This window comes from Anabas testudineus, chromosome 13 (assembly GCF_900324465.2).
Source record: "Anabas testudineus chromosome 13, fAnaTes1.2, whole genome shotgun sequence".
Lineage (NCBI taxonomy): Eukaryota > Metazoa > Chordata > Actinopteri > Anabantiformes > Anabantidae > Anabas > Anabas testudineus.
Window position 1 is genome coordinate 14,695,731 of NC_046622.1, and position 22,346 is coordinate 14,718,076.

The 22,346-nt window shown below is 39.0% G+C and overlaps 1 protein-coding gene across 1 annotated transcript in view; it reads left to right on the forward strand.

Moving 5' to 3' along the window:
• Positions 1-496: 496 nt before the first annotated feature.
• Positions 497-22,346, forward strand: part of grm5b (glutamate receptor, metabotropic 5b) — a 48,307-nt gene continuing 26,457 nt past the window's right edge. The window contains exons 1-5 of the mRNA XM_026372175.1: positions 497-652; positions 2,209-2,646; positions 2,847-2,961; positions 10,695-10,769; positions 11,026-11,200. Coding sequence (XP_026227960.1) covers positions 497-652; positions 2,209-2,646; positions 2,847-2,961; positions 10,695-10,769; positions 11,026-11,200 — 959 coding nt within the window. The remainder of the gene's footprint in view (positions 653-2,208; positions 2,647-2,846; positions 2,962-10,694; positions 10,770-11,025; positions 11,201-22,346) is intronic.

Sequence of the window (22,346 nt, forward strand, 5' to 3'; positions counted from 1 at the left end):
TGTATAAAGAATGCTAGGTTGAAGATCTGGGTCAAATGTATATACATACGTACAGGGTTGTGGAGCTGTTGTAATTGGGAAATCCAGCATCAATTTTCAAATGTTCAACCTCTAACAGTGTTTTCTGCTCACAGGTTTATATGAACATGTCTGTCTGTCACCTGTTACTGTGGAGACCAACTCTGCCCTATAATTGGAGGAGCCTGGAGTTATTTCAGCTAATGAGACTTAGCCCAGATTTTCTTTTGAATCTCCCAGGTTGCACTGCTGCACCTGTCTCAGCTGTTGCAGTGATGTTCCGACCTTCGAATCCAAATGAAAGAAAGACAAATCAGAGGAAAGCAATATATTGAAATCACCCATTTCAAAAAGCTCCTCAGTGCCACAAACTCTCGTCATGGCTAGAAAAGGTGCTTCTCGGACAAGTACCTCCCTGTGACGGCTCCACGCGACACATTTGAGATCTTCTTCTCCTTTGCTACCTTAACGGACTAAGATGATGCTTTGGCTGCTGCTGGTTCTGTCCTTCTGGGTGGGGCCTGACCAAGCTGACACTGCCCAGTCCAACGAGCGGCGAGTTGTGGCACACATACCTGGTGACATCATCATTGGAGCGTTGTTCTCAGTACATCATCAGCCTCCTGCTGACAAGGTAGGTTTGTCTTTTTTGCATCTCGGTGTGTCTGTAGGATGGTCTGTGTGCTATATAATTATAGGAATTCAGTTTTCACTCCCGCCGACCTTCTTGTGCAGAAAGAAGCACTTTTAGGGAAGTTAAGACAGAAAACATAAAATCATCAAATCAATTTGAATAATTTCTTTGTACAGAGAGTTGCTCTTCTTATTAAGACCTAAAAAGACATTCAATTTGTAGAAATAATACCTCTGTGTGAGTCCATGAACAATCAGCCTCCATTAGATGCCCTAGGAACCCGTAGTCACCCACTGATATTTAAGCTTTTCACTATCTTATTATGAATAATTGTAAACAGGAAAAACTAAGTCTTTGTATGCCAATCACTAACTTTGGCAGTGATGTGAATATAAAACCGATATTAATTATAAAGCACCTATGTGTTGTATGTATCTAAATCTAAATTATTTAGACAGTGGTAAGAAAAACTATGTGAATTTCATGGTTTTCTGCATTAATTTGTCATAAAATGTGAGCTGATCTTCATCTAAGTCCAGGCGCTTCCTGTAGCTGTGGATCAGACCTGCACATCATTCAGGAGGCATTTTAGCCCATTCCTTCAGGCTGAACTTTAGCTCTGTCATGTTCTTTGGACGTCTCATGTGTGGCTCTATTCAAGTCGTTCCATAGCATCTCTATTGGGTTGAGGTCTGGGATCTGGCATCACCCAACTATTACAGAATTTCAGCTGACGTACAGACATTCTCACATTATCCTGGAGAATTTTTTGATAAACTTGGGAATTCATCTCCCCCCCCCGAATCACTGCAAGCTGATCAGGCCCTGATGCAGCAAACTTCCGGCGTGCAGCAATGTTCTTTTTAGTAAGCAGCAGCTTCCTTTGTGGTGTCCTGCTGTAGACACCCTGCTTGTTTAATGTTTTACCTACATTAGACTCACGGACAACCGATGTTAGCCAGTTCCAATGATGGCTTTAAATCTTTGGTTTCTGTTACTTTACCTCATTAATGAGTGTTTGTTGTGCTCTTTGGGTCACTTTGACTGGCTGCCCACTTCTTGGTAGAGTAGCCACAGTCCCAAAGCATCTCCATTTTTAGATTGTTTGCCTAACTGCAGACTGGTGAACGTCTAAAGTCTTTGAAAGACCCTCTCAAAAATCCTTTGGCGAGGCATGGCTCGCATAAGCGTATTTATTTTGTACAGAGCCAACTCAAAAAAATTGAGTGGTTTTTGTCAGTCGAAGTAGCTCTAGACCTCAAAATTATTTTCATCAGGGTATGCTAATACCTGACTACAATTAACTTTTTGGAGGTTATTATTTCAAGGGTTCACTTACATTTTTCCTTTAGCACTTTGAGGTTTTTATGGCTTTCTCTCAAAAAGACTTAACTGAAGATTAGTTCAGATTTTAGGACAAATTAATGCAGAAAACTATGAAATTCCAAAAGGTCCACATACTTTTTCTTGCCACTGTATTGTCGTAACATGACAATATATAGACAGCACAGTTATGTAAATGACTAAGTGCAATTTGACTTGATTTGTCTGCACAGGTACATGAACGCAAGTGTGGTGCTGTGCGGGAGCAGTATGGTATCCAGAGGGTGGAGGCCATGATGCACACGCTGGACCGCATTAACGCTGACCCGTACATCCTTCCTAACATCAGCCTGGGCTGTGAGATCAGGGACTCCTGTTGGCACTCAGCCGTGGCTCTGGAGCAGAGCATCGAATTCATACGGGATTCACTAGTCTCTTCTGATGAAGCCGAGGAGTGGGGCGGGGGAGGCTCCTGGGGAGGGGGAGGAGGTGGAGGAGGGACAATGAAGTGTGCAGACCCCTCTGCCACTCCAATGCGGGGGAAGAAACCCATTGTGGGTTTAATTGGACCAGGGTCAAGCTCAGTGGCCATCCAGGTCCAGAACCTACTACAGCTGTTCAACATACCACAGATTGCCTACTCTGCCACCAGTATGGACCTCAGTGATAAGGTGAGTCTATTTACCTATAGGTTTTTTAAATTCTACTGTACTTATGAAATCAGACAGTTATTAAAGGGAATCAGATAGAGACAAAATGCATTACTCCTGCTTTAAAGAACATTTTAATTTAACCAACAACTACTCCTTACTCTTTTTGATTGCTCCGAGATAACCCTCGCTTGCCATTCTTTTTATTTCCATTATTTTAGAGCCTTTTTAAGTACTTTATGCGGGTGGTGCCTTCAGATGCCCAGCAGGCAAGAGCTATGGTGGACATTGTCAAAAGATACAACTGGAGCTACGTGTCTGCTATACACACTGAAGGTACAACCACCCACACACTCTGTCTTGGACTAATCCTTTCTCTATGCTTGGACTTGTAGAAGCTGCTGTCTTGTCCTCTTGTCTGACTCTGCCTTATTATACTTTGGACTTGTTGTTATGTTCATTGAACTGAATATTATACCCACATTTACTTACAATAAATGCATCAGCAGTCCGAGTGTGAAATATGTGATGCTTCACTAGAAGAAACTTTTTGAGAAATAAGAGCCAAGGTTAAAAAGCTTGAATCTTGTTACTCAAACAGAATGAGACATGAGTATTTTCAGGTTAAGGGCAAGAAGAATAGGAAGATAGGAGGGTGGGGAATGCAACTGTCAAAATCTCTGTAGCAGAGAGGGGGAGGAAAGTGTTTTTTAAAGAGATCCGTTTTCATCTTATGGAGGAAAATGTTATGGAAATAGAATTATATATGTATATGGAATATATATGTATGTATATATATATATATATATATATATATATATATATATATATATATATATATATATATATATATGGAATATATATGTATGTATATATATATATATATGCCAACATGTTAATAGTAGTATTTGAAAAACAGAACCAAGTCAGCAGGTAATGACTGGAGAAGAGAAGAGCACTAACTCACTCCCTCACTCACTCAGATGTTGCAGATAGTGTGACAGGAACCGGACCTGGAGAACAATGTAGTAACTGTGTCTGTGTGTGTGCATGTGTCCACTGAGAAAAAGACTGTTGAACCTGAAAGAGTGTGATTAAGAGTGATAAACACACGTACACACATGTTGAGGACTTTAGTTTCTGGCCTCTGGCATTGCCATAGGGTGTTATAACAACACTTGACTTGAGGTTATTAATAGTAATTTATGCACGTATTTGAGCATTTAATATATTTGCATATCGAGCATTAAGGTTGCAGCGGTATCCCAGGTATTTATTCATTGAATACCATAATATGAAAGTTAGTGATTAGCATACCATGTACATTTACATTTACAACCATACAGAGCATCTAACCTGTGTTTGCATGTCAGACATAGAGAAGCAAGGCTGATATCACCAAACTCCAGACCCTGAAAAAGAAATAAAAATTATTAGTGTGGGTTTGCTTTAAATATCCTAAAAATATATCTAAGATTGTCCTCAAGGACACATATCCAGCTTGCAAAAATTGTGCACTCGAGGTGCCTGCAAAAAAAAACGAAACACATGAAATATCTTTGCTCAAAATGTGTCCCGTTAATAACTTTAATGAACAACGAATAATCATGAACGTTTAATGTCAATCATAAAATGCGCCACCGAAATAATTTCCCCACATCCTGGCTGAAGTAAATGGCTGTGTGAGTGAATGAAACGTACAGACAGGATCTGTTGGGCACCTCCAGCAAATTGAAAAAAAAAAAAAATTAAATTAAATCTATTTTAATAATTGTTTAGAGAACTTGTGTTGCCATTTCTCATTATTTTCAGAGGGAATCAGTTAATGGAGAAAATAATTATCAGATTATTTTGTAATTAAATAATCATTAGTTGCAGTTGGATACAAAATAATTCAAAAATATCCACCTCAACCAAGCAGTTCAAATCCTGCTTCTACATTTACATGAGGCAAACATGTCATGAGATGCAGCAGCTGATGCCAAACTTCATGTAGAAAACATATTGTACAAATATGGGCTGATTTACAGACATCACAATTCCAAATAGTGAAGTGACTGTTAAAGTAGCAGGAGGTCTGGCCACTTCAAGTCTTCTTGGTCTAGATCCAGATTGTTTCTGTGCCAAAGGTTTTTTTCCCCTAATAAATAAATAGAAATAATAGTAATGATAATTACAAATTCATAATATTGCTATTCGCTTATTTTGATTTACCCAACTGAATATTCAAAGGGATTTCTTCGCAGATGTTAAGACATATTTGCAAATTTGCCTGCGTTTTTTTTCTAAATGATGGGTTATAGACAAATCACCCTGCATATTTGTAGCAATATGGTGTCAGAAATAACATTTGTCTTGCGTGTGACATTTATTTTTGCTTTCTCATGAGACCAACCTCCATAAGAATGTGTGTGTGTTTGTGTGTGTGTAGTTGCTGGTGTGGCACTATTAATCGTAGATATAAGATAGCAGGTATGTATGTGTATAGCCATTTGCTTTTGAAATAATGCTTGTGGTCATGTGCAAATCTGTGTGTTTGTGTGTGAAAATACTGGTCCTTATGTTTGCTCAGACACAGAGTTGCCCTTGAAACCTCTCCTTCAAGGTCAGCCGCTGTCTTCTCAAGAATCACTCTGTCAGATAGTAAGAGCAAGAGAGGGAGGGTGGTAGCGAGGAGATGAAGGGCATTAAGAAGGACTAGGAGAACTAGAGAGAGACAGTGATAAGGAGGAGAGGCAGGAGATAAGGAAGGCATAAAGAATGAAGGGAGGGATAAGGACTGGGGGGTAGAGAGATGGGAGGATCAGGAGGAAAACAATGAGAAGGGAAGAGGAAGACAAAGGGGAAAGAGAAAATGGAGACGGCAATGATAATTGTGTTAGCAAACCACAGAAGACAGAATCCAAGGCGTGTGTAACGGCAGTAACACTTTGCACCTGGAGGCAAGAGACAACATGCAAGTAACGGAATAATCCATGTCATCTCAGCACCATAATTATATTGAAGCAATAACATATTATTTGATGGAGCGATAGTAGTAAGCTGTGTACTGTACATGCCTGAAATATGTGTGGAAACATGGAATTTATGGCTGGTTTTGTTTTAAATTAGCTGTGCGATTCAAAGAAGTCACTTGTCTGTCAATCATGGCTCTAATGAGATCTGCTAATGCCACTCACTGCTGATCTTATGTGCTAATAAAGTGCATTCCTGTGAGTGACTTACACCTCATCCAAACAATTTTCCCATTAATATGTGGTAGTTTATAGTTGTATATGTATATGTATACTACATAAATTAAGTTATATTAAGGTACAGTTTTTAGGGCTTAGCAGTCACAGAAGGAACATCAGCAGAAACACTTAGATACCAACACACTGACCTCTGTGGTTTAGCAAAGAAGAGAAGTTGTAAAATCCACAGTTCCTGTTAAAAAGGCTTTGTAGAGCACCTTTGGGAGACGAGTGTGTAGCTGAAGGTATACATCAACTTCAATAGACACTGTGAAGGGGAAGGGAGGTGTAGTCAGTGTGTACTTAGTTCAGTCTGATCATAGAACAATTCAGGATTCATACACATAGTAGTTGCACTTTTTTAGTATGTATCTCACTAATCTGAAGAATCTGCATCATCATACTCCTCTTCTACAGTGACTTCAGTCCCATTTAGTTTCACTTTCTCCAGCTCCCTCTGTCTTTGTTGCTTATTTCAGTGCAGTTGAACTGATTTGGGATATATTGACATCATGTTTGACATGTCAACCAAACGCACTCCAACGAGCATTGATCAGTCTCTAAATAAATCAAGATCTTTCCACCTCTTCCTCTTTCCTCTTGCTCCTGCTTTGTCTTTCTCACTTTCAGTCATTTCTGATTTCTGTCCTATTTGTCTCTATTCATTTTTTATACTAACACCACTGATTCTTTCTCTCCCTTTTCATCCTCTCTGTTTTATTTCCTTCTCTTCTTTTGCATCATCCCTCTCGCTTTCTCTCTAGAGCATGACATGCCCTTTGTCTATTTAACTGTGAGGAATATGCAAGTGATGTGGGTTCAGGAGGGTAGTGTAGAGAAATGTATAATGAATGGGGAAGAGGAGAATGACGGCATCTGCTCAGATTTTTACCGTTTTCTTTGGCAGTGTTGCCTAAGGGTGAAAATTCAGAGTGGGTCATGGGCCAGTTTCTGGTTGGTCCCCGTGTAACAGGAGATCTTCAGTGTTTTAATGAGTCTGGGTCACTGGATTACATCTACTCAAATTGGCCCGGGCTCAGGTTTCAAAACTCATGTTCTGGGAATCCAATTGATGGCCTCTGTTAAAATAGCTACCAGCTCCTGCTTCCCGGACTCTAGCCTATCTACCTACCAATGTATCTATAGAGGACCATTAAAAGTTAGTAAGGTCAATAAGTGGAGGAAAAGTCTAAGCTGTCAGCCTTGGTAAAATGGGTTAAACACACCATCATGTTGGTTCACTATATATATAGAGCAATTGCTTATGATATCAAGTGCTCCTACACCTGTATATGGTCACCTGCATACACTAGATGGGCAGTGGTGGATGGGAAGTGCTGCACATGCTGTAAGTACATTTTTGAGGGATTTTTACTTGAGTGTTTCCATTTTATGCAGCTTTATAGTTCAACTTGACTGCATTTCAGAGGCAAATGTCATACCATGACTCCACTCTATGCGTTTGATAACTATTTGTTAGTATTATATAACATAACATGTAATTATATGATAACATAATTAAAAAAGGATATAAAGTACCAGCTGCAACATTAAAGCGTATCAGTAATTGTAATCCAGTATTATTACACTCATTGAGTGTTATTACTTACATTACTCACACATTATTTTACTTTTGCTACTTTGACTGGAATTTGGCTGTAATTCCTAAATGGTAAATAAATTTAATATTTTTATGAAACGTCTTAAAACAAAGCTGAAAGTCTACACTTTGATCACATTTTGGTGCATTAAGGCAAAATCATAAAAACTCTGTCATTGCCCAAATATTTGTATTACTTCCTTTTGCATAAATATAAATGTAAGACTAGTGTGGATGGTGCTGTTGTTATTGTTACAGGTAGGCAGGTGCTGTTGACTTGACCACCTTGTTGGCAAGGGTCAGGGCTTTGAACCCGATGCGGGCAGCTACGGGAAGTCAGTGCAGAGATCTGAGGAGTGGTCCAAGGTGTGTCCTTTTAGGCTGATCAAAAATGAGACGTGCTGCTGCATTCTGGATCATCTGGAGGGGTTTGATATATTGATATATTCATAGTCGCTGTAGTCCAGACGAGATAGTCCAGAGCCTGCACAATGAGTTGTGTTGCATAGGTAGAGTCTGATCTTTATGATGATGATCATTATTGATGCTTTCACTCTTGTTCAACAAAGAAACAGTCACTCAGATGGTTCATCCACCCCTGGATTGGTTGTTCGGTTCCTGGTCCCTGCTAAACAAGTAGTTTAATACTACTACTACCGCTAATAATACTGCTACTAACATACAGGGTTTGTACGTCTGTGTATACCTGTGTAACAATGATTTATGTGTTGATATGTGTGTTCTGTCAACCATGTAATTCTAACTGTAATTAATCAGGTTTTTACTGTGTGTGGTACAATGTGGTACACGTTTAGCAGCACTCCAGATGTGAAGGAGGGTTAGCACGAGGAATAAGAGGAAGGATAAGAGGCAGAATCTTCAGCTATACATTTGATTGCATGGTATGTAGTGTAATAAATGATGAGGAGAGATCAAAAAGAAGAGGGTGTGGGGTGTATTGTGTTCTTTTCTTTAGCATTAAGATGAAAAATAAAAATGCAAAGAGAAATGCAGCATTGTAGTAAAAAATCAAAGCTGGGTAGTGGGGTGCAAGCAAAATACAGAGAGGCTATGAATATAATATGTTACGGCAATGAATATTATTATTAATATTCATTAATAATAATATTATTATTAATAGTATTACCTGAGGTAGATGTACTGTAGTGTACAGTATGTCTCCAAAATGTTATGGTTACCATGGAAATAAACATGAAATAATGGCTGCTGTATATGTATGTATGTAGGTACAGTATGTAGGTATGTAAGTGTGTGGAGGGTTTGGCTTGTGGATGTACTTAGGGAGAAATCAGGTCCGAATAAAATCAGACTAGATTGGTGTCTAACAACAGAGAGAGGGTAAAGTGAGTGAATGAGAGCTATGATTGAAGCAATAGAGAGGAGGTGGGTAAGGTGAATTGAAGCAAGCAGGGGGTGCAAATATCAAGTGCAGTTCAACTGTACTTAGAGAGAGGAAAATAAAGGGAATTTTCTGTGGTTCGGTTTAAATGAAGTACAACAATGCTGTAAGATTTCTTTATTCCATTTTTACTCTACATGTATCTATGTATACTGTAATTTGCCACAGTCTTTGTAACAATGACGCTATGATTTGTGTTTCCCTTTTACCTACTCCTCAATCTCCTCAGTGTTACTGTTTCAAATTTACCAGGAGGATGTTTGCCAGAAACAGTCCTGTAAAAATCAACTTCGTTTGGCATGCAGCAGTGAGGACAGAAGACAGACTGGCTCCTATTGTCTTGTGTTTGGTTGTAGCTAAAACTGATGAATGTGTTTGTGTGTGGGTGGGTTTCGTGTTAAGGAGGAATGGGAGCATGAGTGTATTTTTGCTGTGACAGTGTGCTGGTAATGTTAAGCAGCACTGAGAGAGTACACGTGTGTTTAAGAGAGTCAGAGACAGAACGGGGGTGATAAAGAGACACATGACAGGCTTACTGAGGGAGAGAGAGAGAGAGAGAGAGAGAGAGAGATGTCTCACACATAAATCCCTGTTGAGACTAGAGTGAAGAAGGTTACAAGCTTTATCGATTCTGATGATGGTAACAGTATAAATGTGTGTGTGTGTGTGTGTGTGTGTGTGTGTGTGTGTGTGTGTGTGTATCAGTGGGTGCAGTGGAAGGATGGTCTGTACCATCTGGCTCCCAGTATTCTCACTGAGACACTAATTACAGGACTTTACACTTCGCTCCACCACACTCATCATTGGCCTGACTACACAAACACCCGTATGGACACACACACACTGAGAGGCAGCAGCGGTCAGGGATTATGGGACCTCTTCAGCTTTTTCTTGCTAACTTTCTACTCCTCTTGCATTTCCTCTCCTTTTCCCCTTTCGTGTCTGCTGTGCTCCCCTTTTCTGACACGATGAGCCATCTATTTCCTTTTCTCCCTCCTTTCTTCAATCCTTGACCTCTTCTTCTTCCGTCCTTTTCTTTATCAGCCTAAGCAAGGTACAGATTAATGAGACCCAATTAGGCTGCATTTTGTTATTGATGATGCACAGTAAAAAAAGGAGGAAGCATTACAGATAAAAATCTAATTGAGTGGATAAAGAGAGAAACACTGGTAAAAGGGGCGAGAAGACATTTTTCATCTGCTCTTCAATCACATAGACACAAGAGAGACAAAAGGGAAATAGAGAGAAATTAAGGAGGGAATCCTATCATATTCTTTGCCAGTGTGTACAACCCTTCATTAGCATAAATTCCAGGTCACCCACTTTCTCTGGCAAAGAAATGGGTGCCACAGTGGGGAAATGCTTTCCCTGACATAAATTTGAGCTATTACATGTAGTACAGTAGCTGTCGAGTTACCTCAGTGCGCATATTTTTGAAAATCGATAGGAAACACACACTTTATCTTTCATATTTCATATTTCCTACCAAAAAACGTATTGTCTAGTGCAGAGAATTGGATAACGCATGGTGGCAGATTTTCTCTTTCATTTCAATCATACAATAAAGGGGGTCATCTGGAAGTTAAGTCATGGAAACGGGTTTTTGTTACATGGATGAGTAGTGAAATGAAGAAAATCCAGTTGCCATAACTTCCAGATCACCTCGTCTGGATGGCTGAGAATCTTCAAAATGAGAGGAATCATTAAGATGTATTGCGGTGTTCCTACTGAATGTGTGAATGACACTGATTGGCTTTAAAACAAAACTGGATTGATGAAACTCTTATGACTGTTAACTCTTTTTGTCCTTTTCTAGGCAACTATGGCGAAAGTGGGATGGGAGCATTCAAGGACATGGCAGCCAAGGAGGGCATCTGTATCGCCCACTCTGGTAAGAGAGTCAGGTCAAGACAACCATAGAAAACTAAGCGCCATGAATACTAAACATTAGAGGAGTTTAGACTATTTGTAAGCTGCCACATAGGTGGACAATATAATGTAGAGTTTGTGTTTATTTTACATTTTCATACAGCAAAAAGCAGCACTTACTAATTACATCTTATTTCTTTGTGGAGCCTTGTGTAGAAACTGTGACACAAACAGAACTGTCACACTATGTTTGCATTTGTTTGACATATTTTCTCAAGGCAAAATCTGGAGCAATGCTGGAGAGCAGAGCTTTGACCGACTGCTGGAGAGACTGAGGGCCCACCTGCCCAAGGCCAGGGTAGTGGCGTGTTTCTGTGAAGGCATGACTGTCCGCAACATCCTCATGGCCATGAGACGTCAGGGATTAGTAGGAGAGTTTCTACTCATTGGCAGGTCTGTGGAGGTCTTTTTAGGAGTTTTCTATTTGGGGAACAAAATTATGCCTCTATTTGTGTGTCCTGCTACTCCTATCAGTGGATCCGATCCTTGAATTGCTCTGTTTAGTCTGTGTGAGGTTACGTAGCCTTCAGGGTTTAAATACAATTAGATCAATAAAAACAGTTGGAAACAATATTTTTATGTTTTGTAACTAGTGGGTTCCATGTTAAGTAGAAGGATAGCTATTCAAACTGTGTTAGCAACCGGGGATTTCAGCCACTGGATGTTTTGAAGGACAGACAGAGAGGCAAAATTACAGTTCCATGCTCGTCTCTAAAATAACACTCTTTGGAGAGCCATTTATGAACACAAACACTGAGCCGTTATTATTAAAATCAGAGCTGACTGGTAAATATCTACTTCAAAATAATTGCAACTCAGTTCTTTTCCAAAAATGTGGATCCAGCTGGTGAATATCAACCTTCAAAGTAACTTCAACATGGTTATTGACCATCAGTGCTGCGTGCACTAGAGCTTATTGAGCCGTTTGCCTCATAAAGTGGCAAGAAAAAATGAGTGAACTGTATTTGCGATTTCCTGAATAAATTGGTGATGAAATGTGATCTGATCTGAGTTTCAAACAGCAACAAACAATATTTATAATAATAACAAACAAAGAGGATAAGACACTAGTAGGTATGAACTTTAATGTCTTCTTTGAACACGTCCATTAAACATACGATGATGGAAAAAGTAAAATAGTGGTAAAAGGTGGTTGAGTCACCTTTGGCGGCAACAACCTCAAGCAAGCGCTTCCTGTAGCTGTGGATTAGACCTGCACATGTTCAGGTGGAATTTTAGATTGAATGAATCTGCATTTATTTCAGTCAAAGAAGTCATTAGTTCAGTAGGAGTGGCTTATTTCTTCTATAAACACCAGGTATATATGTCAGTGTTACAGTAGTAGATCAAAATAATGAATTTTAAACCAAGAAACTTCACTGTCTCGTATCATTGTCTGTGAGCCACAGACACGGATGGATAGAGAGAATGGCATTACTAAACTAAAATAGAATATAAATCTGTTTATCTTTACAGCAGCAGATATTGTTGCTCTTTACAGAAACACACAGACACACAGGTTTTGAATTCTGGAGGTGGTTTTCACGTTAGGTTCTGTTCTCACCTAAATAAATTCCTCCTACAATTCACTTGCAAAAATAACCTTTCAAGTCGGGTTTTGTCTCCTGTACATCTGTGCATGTGTACGTGTGTGTGAGAATGTAAGCATGTGTGTATATGAAAGTTGCTTTAAACCCGTTGGAGTTTTGGTTGCCATGCCAACTGTGCAATTAACATAAGATGAATAATGATTTTAGCACCTATGCCAGCCAACGTGCAGAGAACAAATTTGATTTTGAATAGATTGAAAATATTATCATGTGATTAACATTAAAATAGGACAAACACAATTCTATTTAATCCTATTCTACTCTTTCCGCAGTGATCTGTGCTGTGTAACTAAATCCTAGACAGCACCATTTTTGTTGCCATCGCCACGATGATGCTCATTATCATCATACTCATTTCACTCAACATCATCTCCATCTACATCACCATCATCATCTTCACCATCATCACCGTCCTGCTGAGAGTGAGGTAAAGTCATAAACCATTCTAAATATGCTGTACATCCTCTTGATTTGAGAGAAGAACATGGAACTGGATAAGAATTACAGAGGAAAGAAAAAAGCCATTCTCTGTGTTGCAGTAAACTCAAGTTGTGGTTTTGGTAGGTTGATAACGTGAAGTTCTCTTTATTGTCACTGGACAATTGGTTTATGATTGTATCTGGGTGTGTAGAGAGATGAGGTGTCTAATTTATCTGTTCTTTGAGGTTAGTACTCAAATCTCAACCAAATAAAGTGTTTTTCAACATTCAATCTGTGAAGTTATGACACAACTTGTTAAACTTGCTAAATGCCTAAATGAACAGTTTTAAATTATGCAGCATCATGTTGCTGCATAATTGTGGAAAAGTTTCCCTTATTTTGTACTGAATGGCCTCGTCATATTACAGTTTCCTCATTAAACCAGCTCTCTCTCCCTTTGCCTTTCCCCTGGTGTGAGGACAACAATTAAGTAAGGCTGAACATAAAACTTAATAGCTTGTTATAATGGATAGTTTTGGAGTACATCTTGCAGTCCTCTGTCTCTGGCCAGTCTGTTCTGATTAGTTTTGTTAATTGAATATCAGCCTTCATTAGCATCAATATCATAAACAGCCTGTAGTTGTAAATTGGAGATGGTCATGGGTGGGCGCCCTCCTCACTGGAAGTCTATAGAGAGAACTTCTGATTAGCCCAGTTGGGCAGACACTAGTTTAACACCAGGTTAATTAGGTTACCACAAGAGCACACATATGATGATAAAGCAGATTATTCAGTTACTGAGGGCAGATCAGAATGGTCATTAATAGAATATTATGTAATACTGCAGGATCTAAAGTGAGCACAGATTTTCTGAAATTCACTGTCTGTTGTTTGGATCAGTGTGGTCAAATCACTGCCTAATTAAACCCACAGATTAAGTGGATTTCTATGACTGATTGTAACTTAAAGTAACACAAACCCATTTCTGCCATTAGTCTGAATCGGTCCCTTCTGATGTAGTTATTGTGCACTGTTGTGACACAGTTGATAAAGAGTGAGATTATTATGAACATAACACTTACCCATCAGTTAACTACAGTGTTTATCCTGTAAAGGGTCACACAAGAGATGGAGCCAAGCCACCCTGGACAGGCCACCAGTGTCTCACTGAGCTTAATACTTCATTGTCATTAATAGGATACATAAACACAAGATTATGGAGTGCAGTGAAAGCTTTATAGCCCCATCAGGAATACTGCCAATGCAGGTTATTTTGCACAAAATTGTAAAAATCCCTAGCAGTCAGTTTGAGTTTGCTTCTTATTTTAGATTTTTAATGTTCTTCTAGAAATTATCCTAAAAACCCATATTAGGTTCTGGGGCTAACTACTATATCACAAGAAAACTATGTCACTTACACACACACCAACACTCACACACATTCATATTCGCACACAGTCTAGATCTGGAGCCTGGCTATATTGATTGCTTCTGTCCTATAATTCCTCATGGTGCCAGCAGTCTACAGACCCATTAATGAATAGCTGCACTGAGATAAATATCTATAGCCACATAAAACACATGCCACACTTACTCTCACACACAGTAACAAGCACAAATGCACATTCTCTCAGGTCATTAGCTTTTCTCTAACTCTAAAATCAACCTGTCTGTGGAGATTCTCACTTAACCAGGTCATGTTTATCCCAAAAGTGCTGTTTGGTGGCAGCGTAGACTTGCTTCAGTCCCAGGTGTGGGACTCACCACCAGTCAGTTAGAACCGAAAAAGCCTTTCGGGTGAGAAGTGAAACATCAAACTTAAGCAACCTCTTTTATCTGTCCTCAATGAAAAATCCCCTGCATCTTAAATTCAGATGAAATCTTATTAATGACAAACAATAAATATATTCATAAATATAGCCGACTCTTAACAGTCCATATTTGACAGCCATACACACTCACTTAGCCCACTATCACATGAGATAGATATTGTATTAGTCCACACACAGTTTTTACAAATGCTTAAACATTGCTGATTGTGTGTTGGGTGTGTGTATACGCTGTACCAGACAAATATACTGAACATATAATTTGTTATTTGGGATGGGTTTGAGTTAGTCTTGCAGTCTTACAGTTCAAGCAGCGCAGTGTGCACTTGCTTTGCCATGGTAGCCACGTAACCAAAGCTGTGTTTTCGCGAGAGTCAGATATCCTGACTGTGCTGCAGAACGCGTTGAATGAATTGAAAGAAAATTGTTTCAATCAAAAGTCAAAAAGCAGACTCTCTCTGGAGATCATCCCGCACAAGTCTGCACCCTTTCTGCCTGCTGTTGCCATGGAAATGTTCCCTACCATATTTGAATCCAGCACAGCAGCTGAAGATATGTGGCGCATGCGCATGTGTTTATGTGAATGGCTATGTGCATGCGTGGGTGCGACTTTGTATGTGTTTGTCACTGTCTGCGAATGTGTACTTTGTGCCAGTTGTTTTGTATCTGTAGTCCTATTGAGAGCGGCATTATTTACATTTAGCACTGGTGGAAGCATGGCTTACTGATAATGCTGGTGACATTCAGATCAGAGCTAGACCATCTCTATGCTGACATTCTACAAACCCATGACCCTCTCTTCTTATGTTTATCACATTCTCCTTCACCGTACTTCTTGCATACTTTTCCTTATCAGTCTGTGCTTTTTTGTGACTTTATCTCATCATCACTCACTCTCTGCGACTACGTCCCTCTGAATCCAGCTGCTTCTGTTTTGTCAGAGTGTAAGAGTGTGATGTATGAGAAGTGAAACCCTGAACTGATCATTTGACAGAGGTCAGACCCCTGTAGTCTCCTACTTCACACCACAGCTGTCTGTTTAGGCCGAGCTGCCTTGTGGTTTTAGATAAAAAAAGAAATTCAAAGGAGAGAATCTCGTGGCAAAATATCTGAGTGGCTCAAGATGTCTCAAGGCAGCTCATCTTCAAAATTGATTTTAGTGGATTGTATACCTGCGTGGTAGTGAGAGGAGATCAAAGACATGGTGAGGTCAGAGGAGAGAAACGGAAGGAAGAGGGAAAGGAAAGAAGATGAAATGAGAGGAGAAGACGATTGAAGAGAGGAGAGATTAGCAGTTGAGAAAGGAGAGGTTTAGTGTGTGTGTGTGTGTGTGTGTGTGTGTGTGTGTGTGTGTGTGTGTGTGTGTGTGTGTGTTGTATTCATATATCATAGTAATGAAGGATTTTTTTATGAAAAGCAAATCACTCACAGTAGAATTGTAATTTACGGAACAGTTCTGTGTTTGGGGTTTATTTTCACCTTCACACACACTGCGTGCACACACCAACCGGGTCCATTCCAGTGTGTGAACACATCCAGAGCTCTGTATTGTTCGCTAGCATTGAGTTAATGTACCTTTGATTAAAACAAGTTGTTTTGTGTTATTTCATTGTTAAAAATGTGGAAATCCATTTTGCTCTGTCTTTTCAAAACTTTGCAATTAAGGGCTGCTGGTAATTAAACACATGGGAATATGTGGGAAAGAACAGTGAATGTATAAAATGGGAGGGAGAAAGCGAGACAGATCAGAAAATCGGACACACACGACGGACATACATGTAAGTGTCACTGATGCTGTAATGTGACAAGATGTGTTTGAATTGGGTTTAAAACTTCAGTATTGGAAAGCTGTGCTAATGACTCAAGCCTTGTTCCCATTAGTCTGAACAGGACAGTCTAGCTTTAGGGCTGAATAAATATGTGTGTTTTGGAGGAATGTTTTAATTTTTTGGACGCCATTACCTCTCCTACAAAGATTTTGTATTGACTACAAGAAAACTGATTTTTACTTTTGTAATTAACAATAAATAAATAAATAAATAAATAATTAAAACTAAAATGAATTGCATCTGTGAATTGCAAATTGCATATCTGTCCTGATGTTTTTAAAGACATACCTGAACTAATACTGTAGCTCAAAGACTTATGGAAATGGCACAATTGCCAGGAGCAAATTTGTTAGTATTATAGATACTAAAGTATCTATAATACTAAGCTAATATAAAAAAAATACTAATATTGAAAATAAAATGTGTCAGAAATGACATTAGATTTGAAATTTGATTGAGAAAACACTTTTTTATCATCGCTACTAAAACAATGACAGCATCAAACATCTTTCCATGAATCTGACAAAGGAAGGAATTCATGACGCAAAGTGCCTCGGATCTTTCTTCCATGGTGCCAAAAGTGTCAAGCACATCAAAGAGCTCTGTCAGCAGGTTTGTGTCATCACATTTTAAACCCCAATGAAACTCTACCTTGACTTCCATTTTCTGTTGTCAGTTTGGGAGAAGTCCTCTAAGACAGCCGATCAAAAGGCTGCTGAACTGAAACTACCCAGTATCAAAGAATTTGTTATTCAACTCACAGGTCCTTCCCCTTCTCTGTGTCTTTGTCACTACCTGTCTCTTCTGCCTCCTTCTCTTCCTCCTAATGCTCCTGTTGTTTTGACGCTTTACTTTTCTTCCGTCGCTGCCTTTCTTGAAAGGAAGATCTGCTCATTTATGCTTGTTAGAGTTGAGTAGAAAGGCTTTCTGCAGTATCCAGGATAAAGGCTTTCCTGTTGCTTCTTCTCAAAGACCGCTTTGACTTTAGGTATCTTTACAGCAGACAGCTTATTTATTAGGCTCTATTAGGCTATTCATAGGCCATCGGGATGTGAGCCTGCAGAACGTCTCTTATACAGTGCATAGATGTAAATAATTATTCTATTTGTGTTGTAAACATCATATATAATATATTGAAACTATTGACAGTGGCCTTCGTCACCCAGGAGCTGCCTGCACAAAGTGATGTACCTGAGGTTAAACTGACGTATAATGTCATATATGATCTATAAACATATCATATATTTGATAGATCTTGAATGTTTTTTTATTCATTACCTGTTAACACTAATTATCACTTTAAGAAAAATGCATTTTGTTCTTGATTGTGCTGTTTTAGCAAAGCAACAGCTTGAAGAACAGAGTCACAAGGAAATGACATCTCAATAATAATGCTTGCACAGCTTCATGTTTCTGGATTATTTAGCAAATTACAGGTACGAGGATGTGAAAAATGGAGGACTGTGAATTTCAATAGCCATCAATCATATGACTTTCAAAAGACTGATGATACCAATTACTTCCACTTCCTCATTAGCCATCCTTTAGAGTGGCTTGTACAACAACAAATGAATGGCTGCTTTAAAAAAAATCCAAAACTTTGCTCCTATGCATCCCCTTCATCTTTTTTTCTCTTTGTTCCCACTATGACAAAGACTGATTAATAACTGCTAGTGATTGTTCTGTAGTTACTGTAGCCAGGAAGAACATGTTGAGATGTTCAGGAACGAATGGAGATGGTATTTCAACTGTGAGTCTCTCACAACAGGGAATTAAGAGGTTTTCCAAATGTGGGGCATGTAGATAAACACACGTCTTTCTATAGCTGTAGGGACATTTATTGCTATAATGCATTCACTCAACTCCACTCTTGACTTAACTTAACTGTAACCTAAAGCTTAAAACTAAGATTTAACACCGAAACAGTCCTATTCAAGCCATATGGAGTTCCTAAAATGCTGAAATGTCCTCACACTAACACAGACCTTTTTTTGTTTTGTTGCAAATTGGCTGACCAACATGTTCAGTACACAGAAAAATGCACGTGCATGCAAATCTGCACACATACACACAGGAAGACACACAAAACCCCACCTACACACACGCATATTCATCCTCTTATTGCTCTCCCAGGGAATGGCCTTATCCTCTTACAGCACTCCAATGGGAAAGCGGTGGGAATTAGAGAGCACAGGAGAAGGAGACAGGCAGACAGAAGAGACAATGATAGTAGGAAAGGCAGGTAGAAAGGCTATCCAGTGTAAATATATATCTGTCCTTGTTTGAATTTGTGTGTGAGTTTATGAATCGGTGTGTTGGTACAACAAACCGTATTGTTTACGCCGTTTGTCTGTTGTGGGCTCTCAGTTTGGCATTTTGCTGCTCATTTTCGGAGATTTACACTGTGAGATTAAACTGTTACGTCAGCTCCGTGGCTCAGTATGCTCAGTAACACACACACACACACACACACACACACACACACACACACACACACACACACACACACACACACACACACACACACACACACACACACACACACACACACACTGATGCACAAAAGTAATCCTTTTTCTAGTCATTGTTACATGAATCCATCCAGGAATGTAAAGGGTTCCCCCTCAGTGTTTCCATTTAATTTCTCTGAGATATGCTAATGTGCTGATCATTTATTTAACTGTTCTTTCTCTTATGCTGCTATCAAGCTGACAAGAAATGACAATGAATGTTTTGCCAGGACAGCAATAACTAGTGACGTTACTTTTGGTCCTCTTCATTCTCTCCACTGTTTCAATTTCTACACTTACCTTTTTCTATCACCTTACTTTATTTCCATAATCAGCAGCAACTCCTTCTTTCTCCTCATTGATACATGTGCTGTTCATTTGTCACACGGTTTGAGAGGCTATCTGTAAAGAACTGTCCTGCTATCTCCTGGAAGTGCCTGGACAGGAAATGAATTGGCTCTTAATTTAGCTCAGACTCTGAAGCAGGAAAAGGTAATTAAGAGAAATATGAACTGTGATGCCTCTGAGAAATGGCAGATCCCGAGTGAAACTAAAGATGTGAACGTGGTGGAAGTGAGGTTGCTGAATGTTTTGTTAGATGCCGCTCTTTTCTATTTGTGTGGGGAAAAAAACAGAAATATGGCAGCAATAGGAGAAATGGGATTATATGACACAACAGAGACAAAATGTTCAACTAATCCTCAGTATTTCATTAACTACTTGTTGTTGTATAGAGAGTTAGAACCTTGATTTACAATGAACAAGGACCACAAGTTAAAAAACATGGTTTTATTGGCCGGCCAATTAAAATCCTTTAGGGGAAAGATGGATGAGCTGTAGGTGGCTGTTTCTAACTTGGTATCATTATTATCACTTTGCAGGATGTTAAGCTGAGCTCCACTGTACTGTATAGGTGTCTCTGCCATCTGCTGAGGAAGTCATTCAGAAGGGTGCAGGAGAGGGGAGGGATGTTTTGCTAAATGTTTTATGTTCTGATAGCCCACAGATTTTCCTTCACCTGTCATTTAATGCTTCCAAGTGATCCCCTGAAAGCTTTTTTTATATAGCTTTATTTCATACCAGTTACAATGTGACACTTTTAATGAAACATGGTAGTAGGGTTTATTTATAGCCTGACTCTCCACAAATATTCCTATGCCAACCTGCAGTACCTATTTAGATTTACATTTATCACAAGTGGTAAAGACTTTGATTAGGACTGAGTGACTGGTGGCTTGAATACAGTGAATCACTGTACTGCTGAACGTGTGTGTCTGAGTGTTGTTTCTGAAGTAAAAAGAAAGAAAGAAAGAAATCCCACTGACACAGCATCACATTTACATAATAGGTATGTGTGATACTACTACGTACATTTGTGATAATAATACATTGGCTTGTATAGTTCTGTTACATAACGTTAGGCTGTGGAGACAATCCTACCAGGGATGGCACTGTGTTGTCATGCCGGTTCTGTGAAAGCTGTTATGTAAATCTACGCTCACTGGACACATTATTAGGTACACCTGTACAATCTAATGGAAACCAATACAGCAGCCCACTTTTCCATGGTTCTAATTTCTCACTTTTGTTGAAATGATAATTCCAACTATGTCTTTCTAATTGAGGTCATAGTGGGTGGTGGAGTCATAATGGAGAAATTATAACTACTAATAAAAGTAGAATTCATTGCAGGGCTGCTGTATCGAATTACATTAGATTGTACAGGTGTACCTAGTGTCCAGCGAGTGTAAATTCATCCATTCAGTATCAAAATGTTTGTTCCAAGTTGCATTTTTTCTTCCACTGGACTTCAAATGACACCTAAAGTTGGCAGTTAAGGATATCCTCCACAAGCGCACACAACAAACCTCGTCACACATTTGTTTTTGTCTCTTTCTCTCTTCGAGTGAGCTCAGCGAGATGGGTGAGGTGTGTGCCGGTTCACAGCCTCCGCACAGCTTGTTACCATAGCAACGCAGGAGACAGAAAATTATAGAAAGGCCGAGATGGAGAGAGGGGAAAGTTTCAGAGAGAGAGATCAGGTTGTTTACTTATATACGTGCCCCATCTGTGTCCCCCTATTATAATGAGAGCGGCTTCCAAATTCTTTACTTTGAGATATTGGGGTCAGTTTTACTGATTTTTTTTTAACAGGGAGCAAAGTAGATAATTGCAGCTCAGATGGTCACATTCACATATATGGCAACTCATCAATGTCACACTTACTGCTCGGAGGTGAAGTTATGCAGTGTAACTACAATGTAACTCAAGTTGTTGAACTGAAACCCCTAAACACAAATGATCTACAGCTTCCTGCTTATTAAATACAAGAAACACAATCACTGTGTAACACAGTAAATGACTTTCAGAAGACTCCTAGAGACTTAAGTCATTTGCCACCAGAGGGAGAAAATAACAAGGACACAGCTGAGACTACTATTACCATAAAACCACAAGCACAAAATCCTAATACTACGCATACAACAGGGTCTTATTTCAATAGGAAACTCAAACAAGGCCTCATAAATGCTTCTTGACAAAGGAAACCAGAAACATGCACAAACGACTGACCAACATTCAAACCTCCTATACCACAGAAGGACTTGCAAACTAGTTCAAGAATAGAAATTATGCATTAACTTGTTGGTGCTCAGCTTTTAAATCACTGAAAAACAAAATGTATGTATGGGCTAGATAGGCACAACATCCAAACTGCGAAAAAAAAAGACATTTTTACGCTGTTTAGTATTGTGCTGAGAGGGAGTTGCAGGCATAATAAAGCATAATGTGAGAGTTTATTACTTATAAAATAATGGACTTTTATTCAGTAAATGCAAGAACATTTCACACGTCTCTCAAAATGCAAAATGCACTGTATACGGTACCATCTTTATCTTTATCCTTTATGTTTAAAAATGTTTAAAATATGCTCAATTTACAAACAGGTTAAAATTGAAATATTATGTTATTTTATGTGAGATAAGAATCTGTTGATAAAAGGCAGAGGAAACATGCAGGAAAAAAAAAAAAACAAATATCAAATATCAGCAGATTATATCATGTCCTGTCATCAGTTCAGAAACCAACATCTGTCTAATGATACCCTTCTAAATCCGTGTGTAGTACTGAACACTGAGCTGTGTACATTCGTATTGAGTAATCATTTGTAATATGTAAAGAACACAAAGTTATATTTGCAACAACCACTAATACAAATCACAATACAATTAAAACCATTAAAACTAGAATTTGACAAACACAGAAAGAAGGACAGAGCAGAGAAGGAGAGCACTAGCTGAGGCATGTGGTACCAACGAGATGTGGGAGAGTCATTAAAGTCC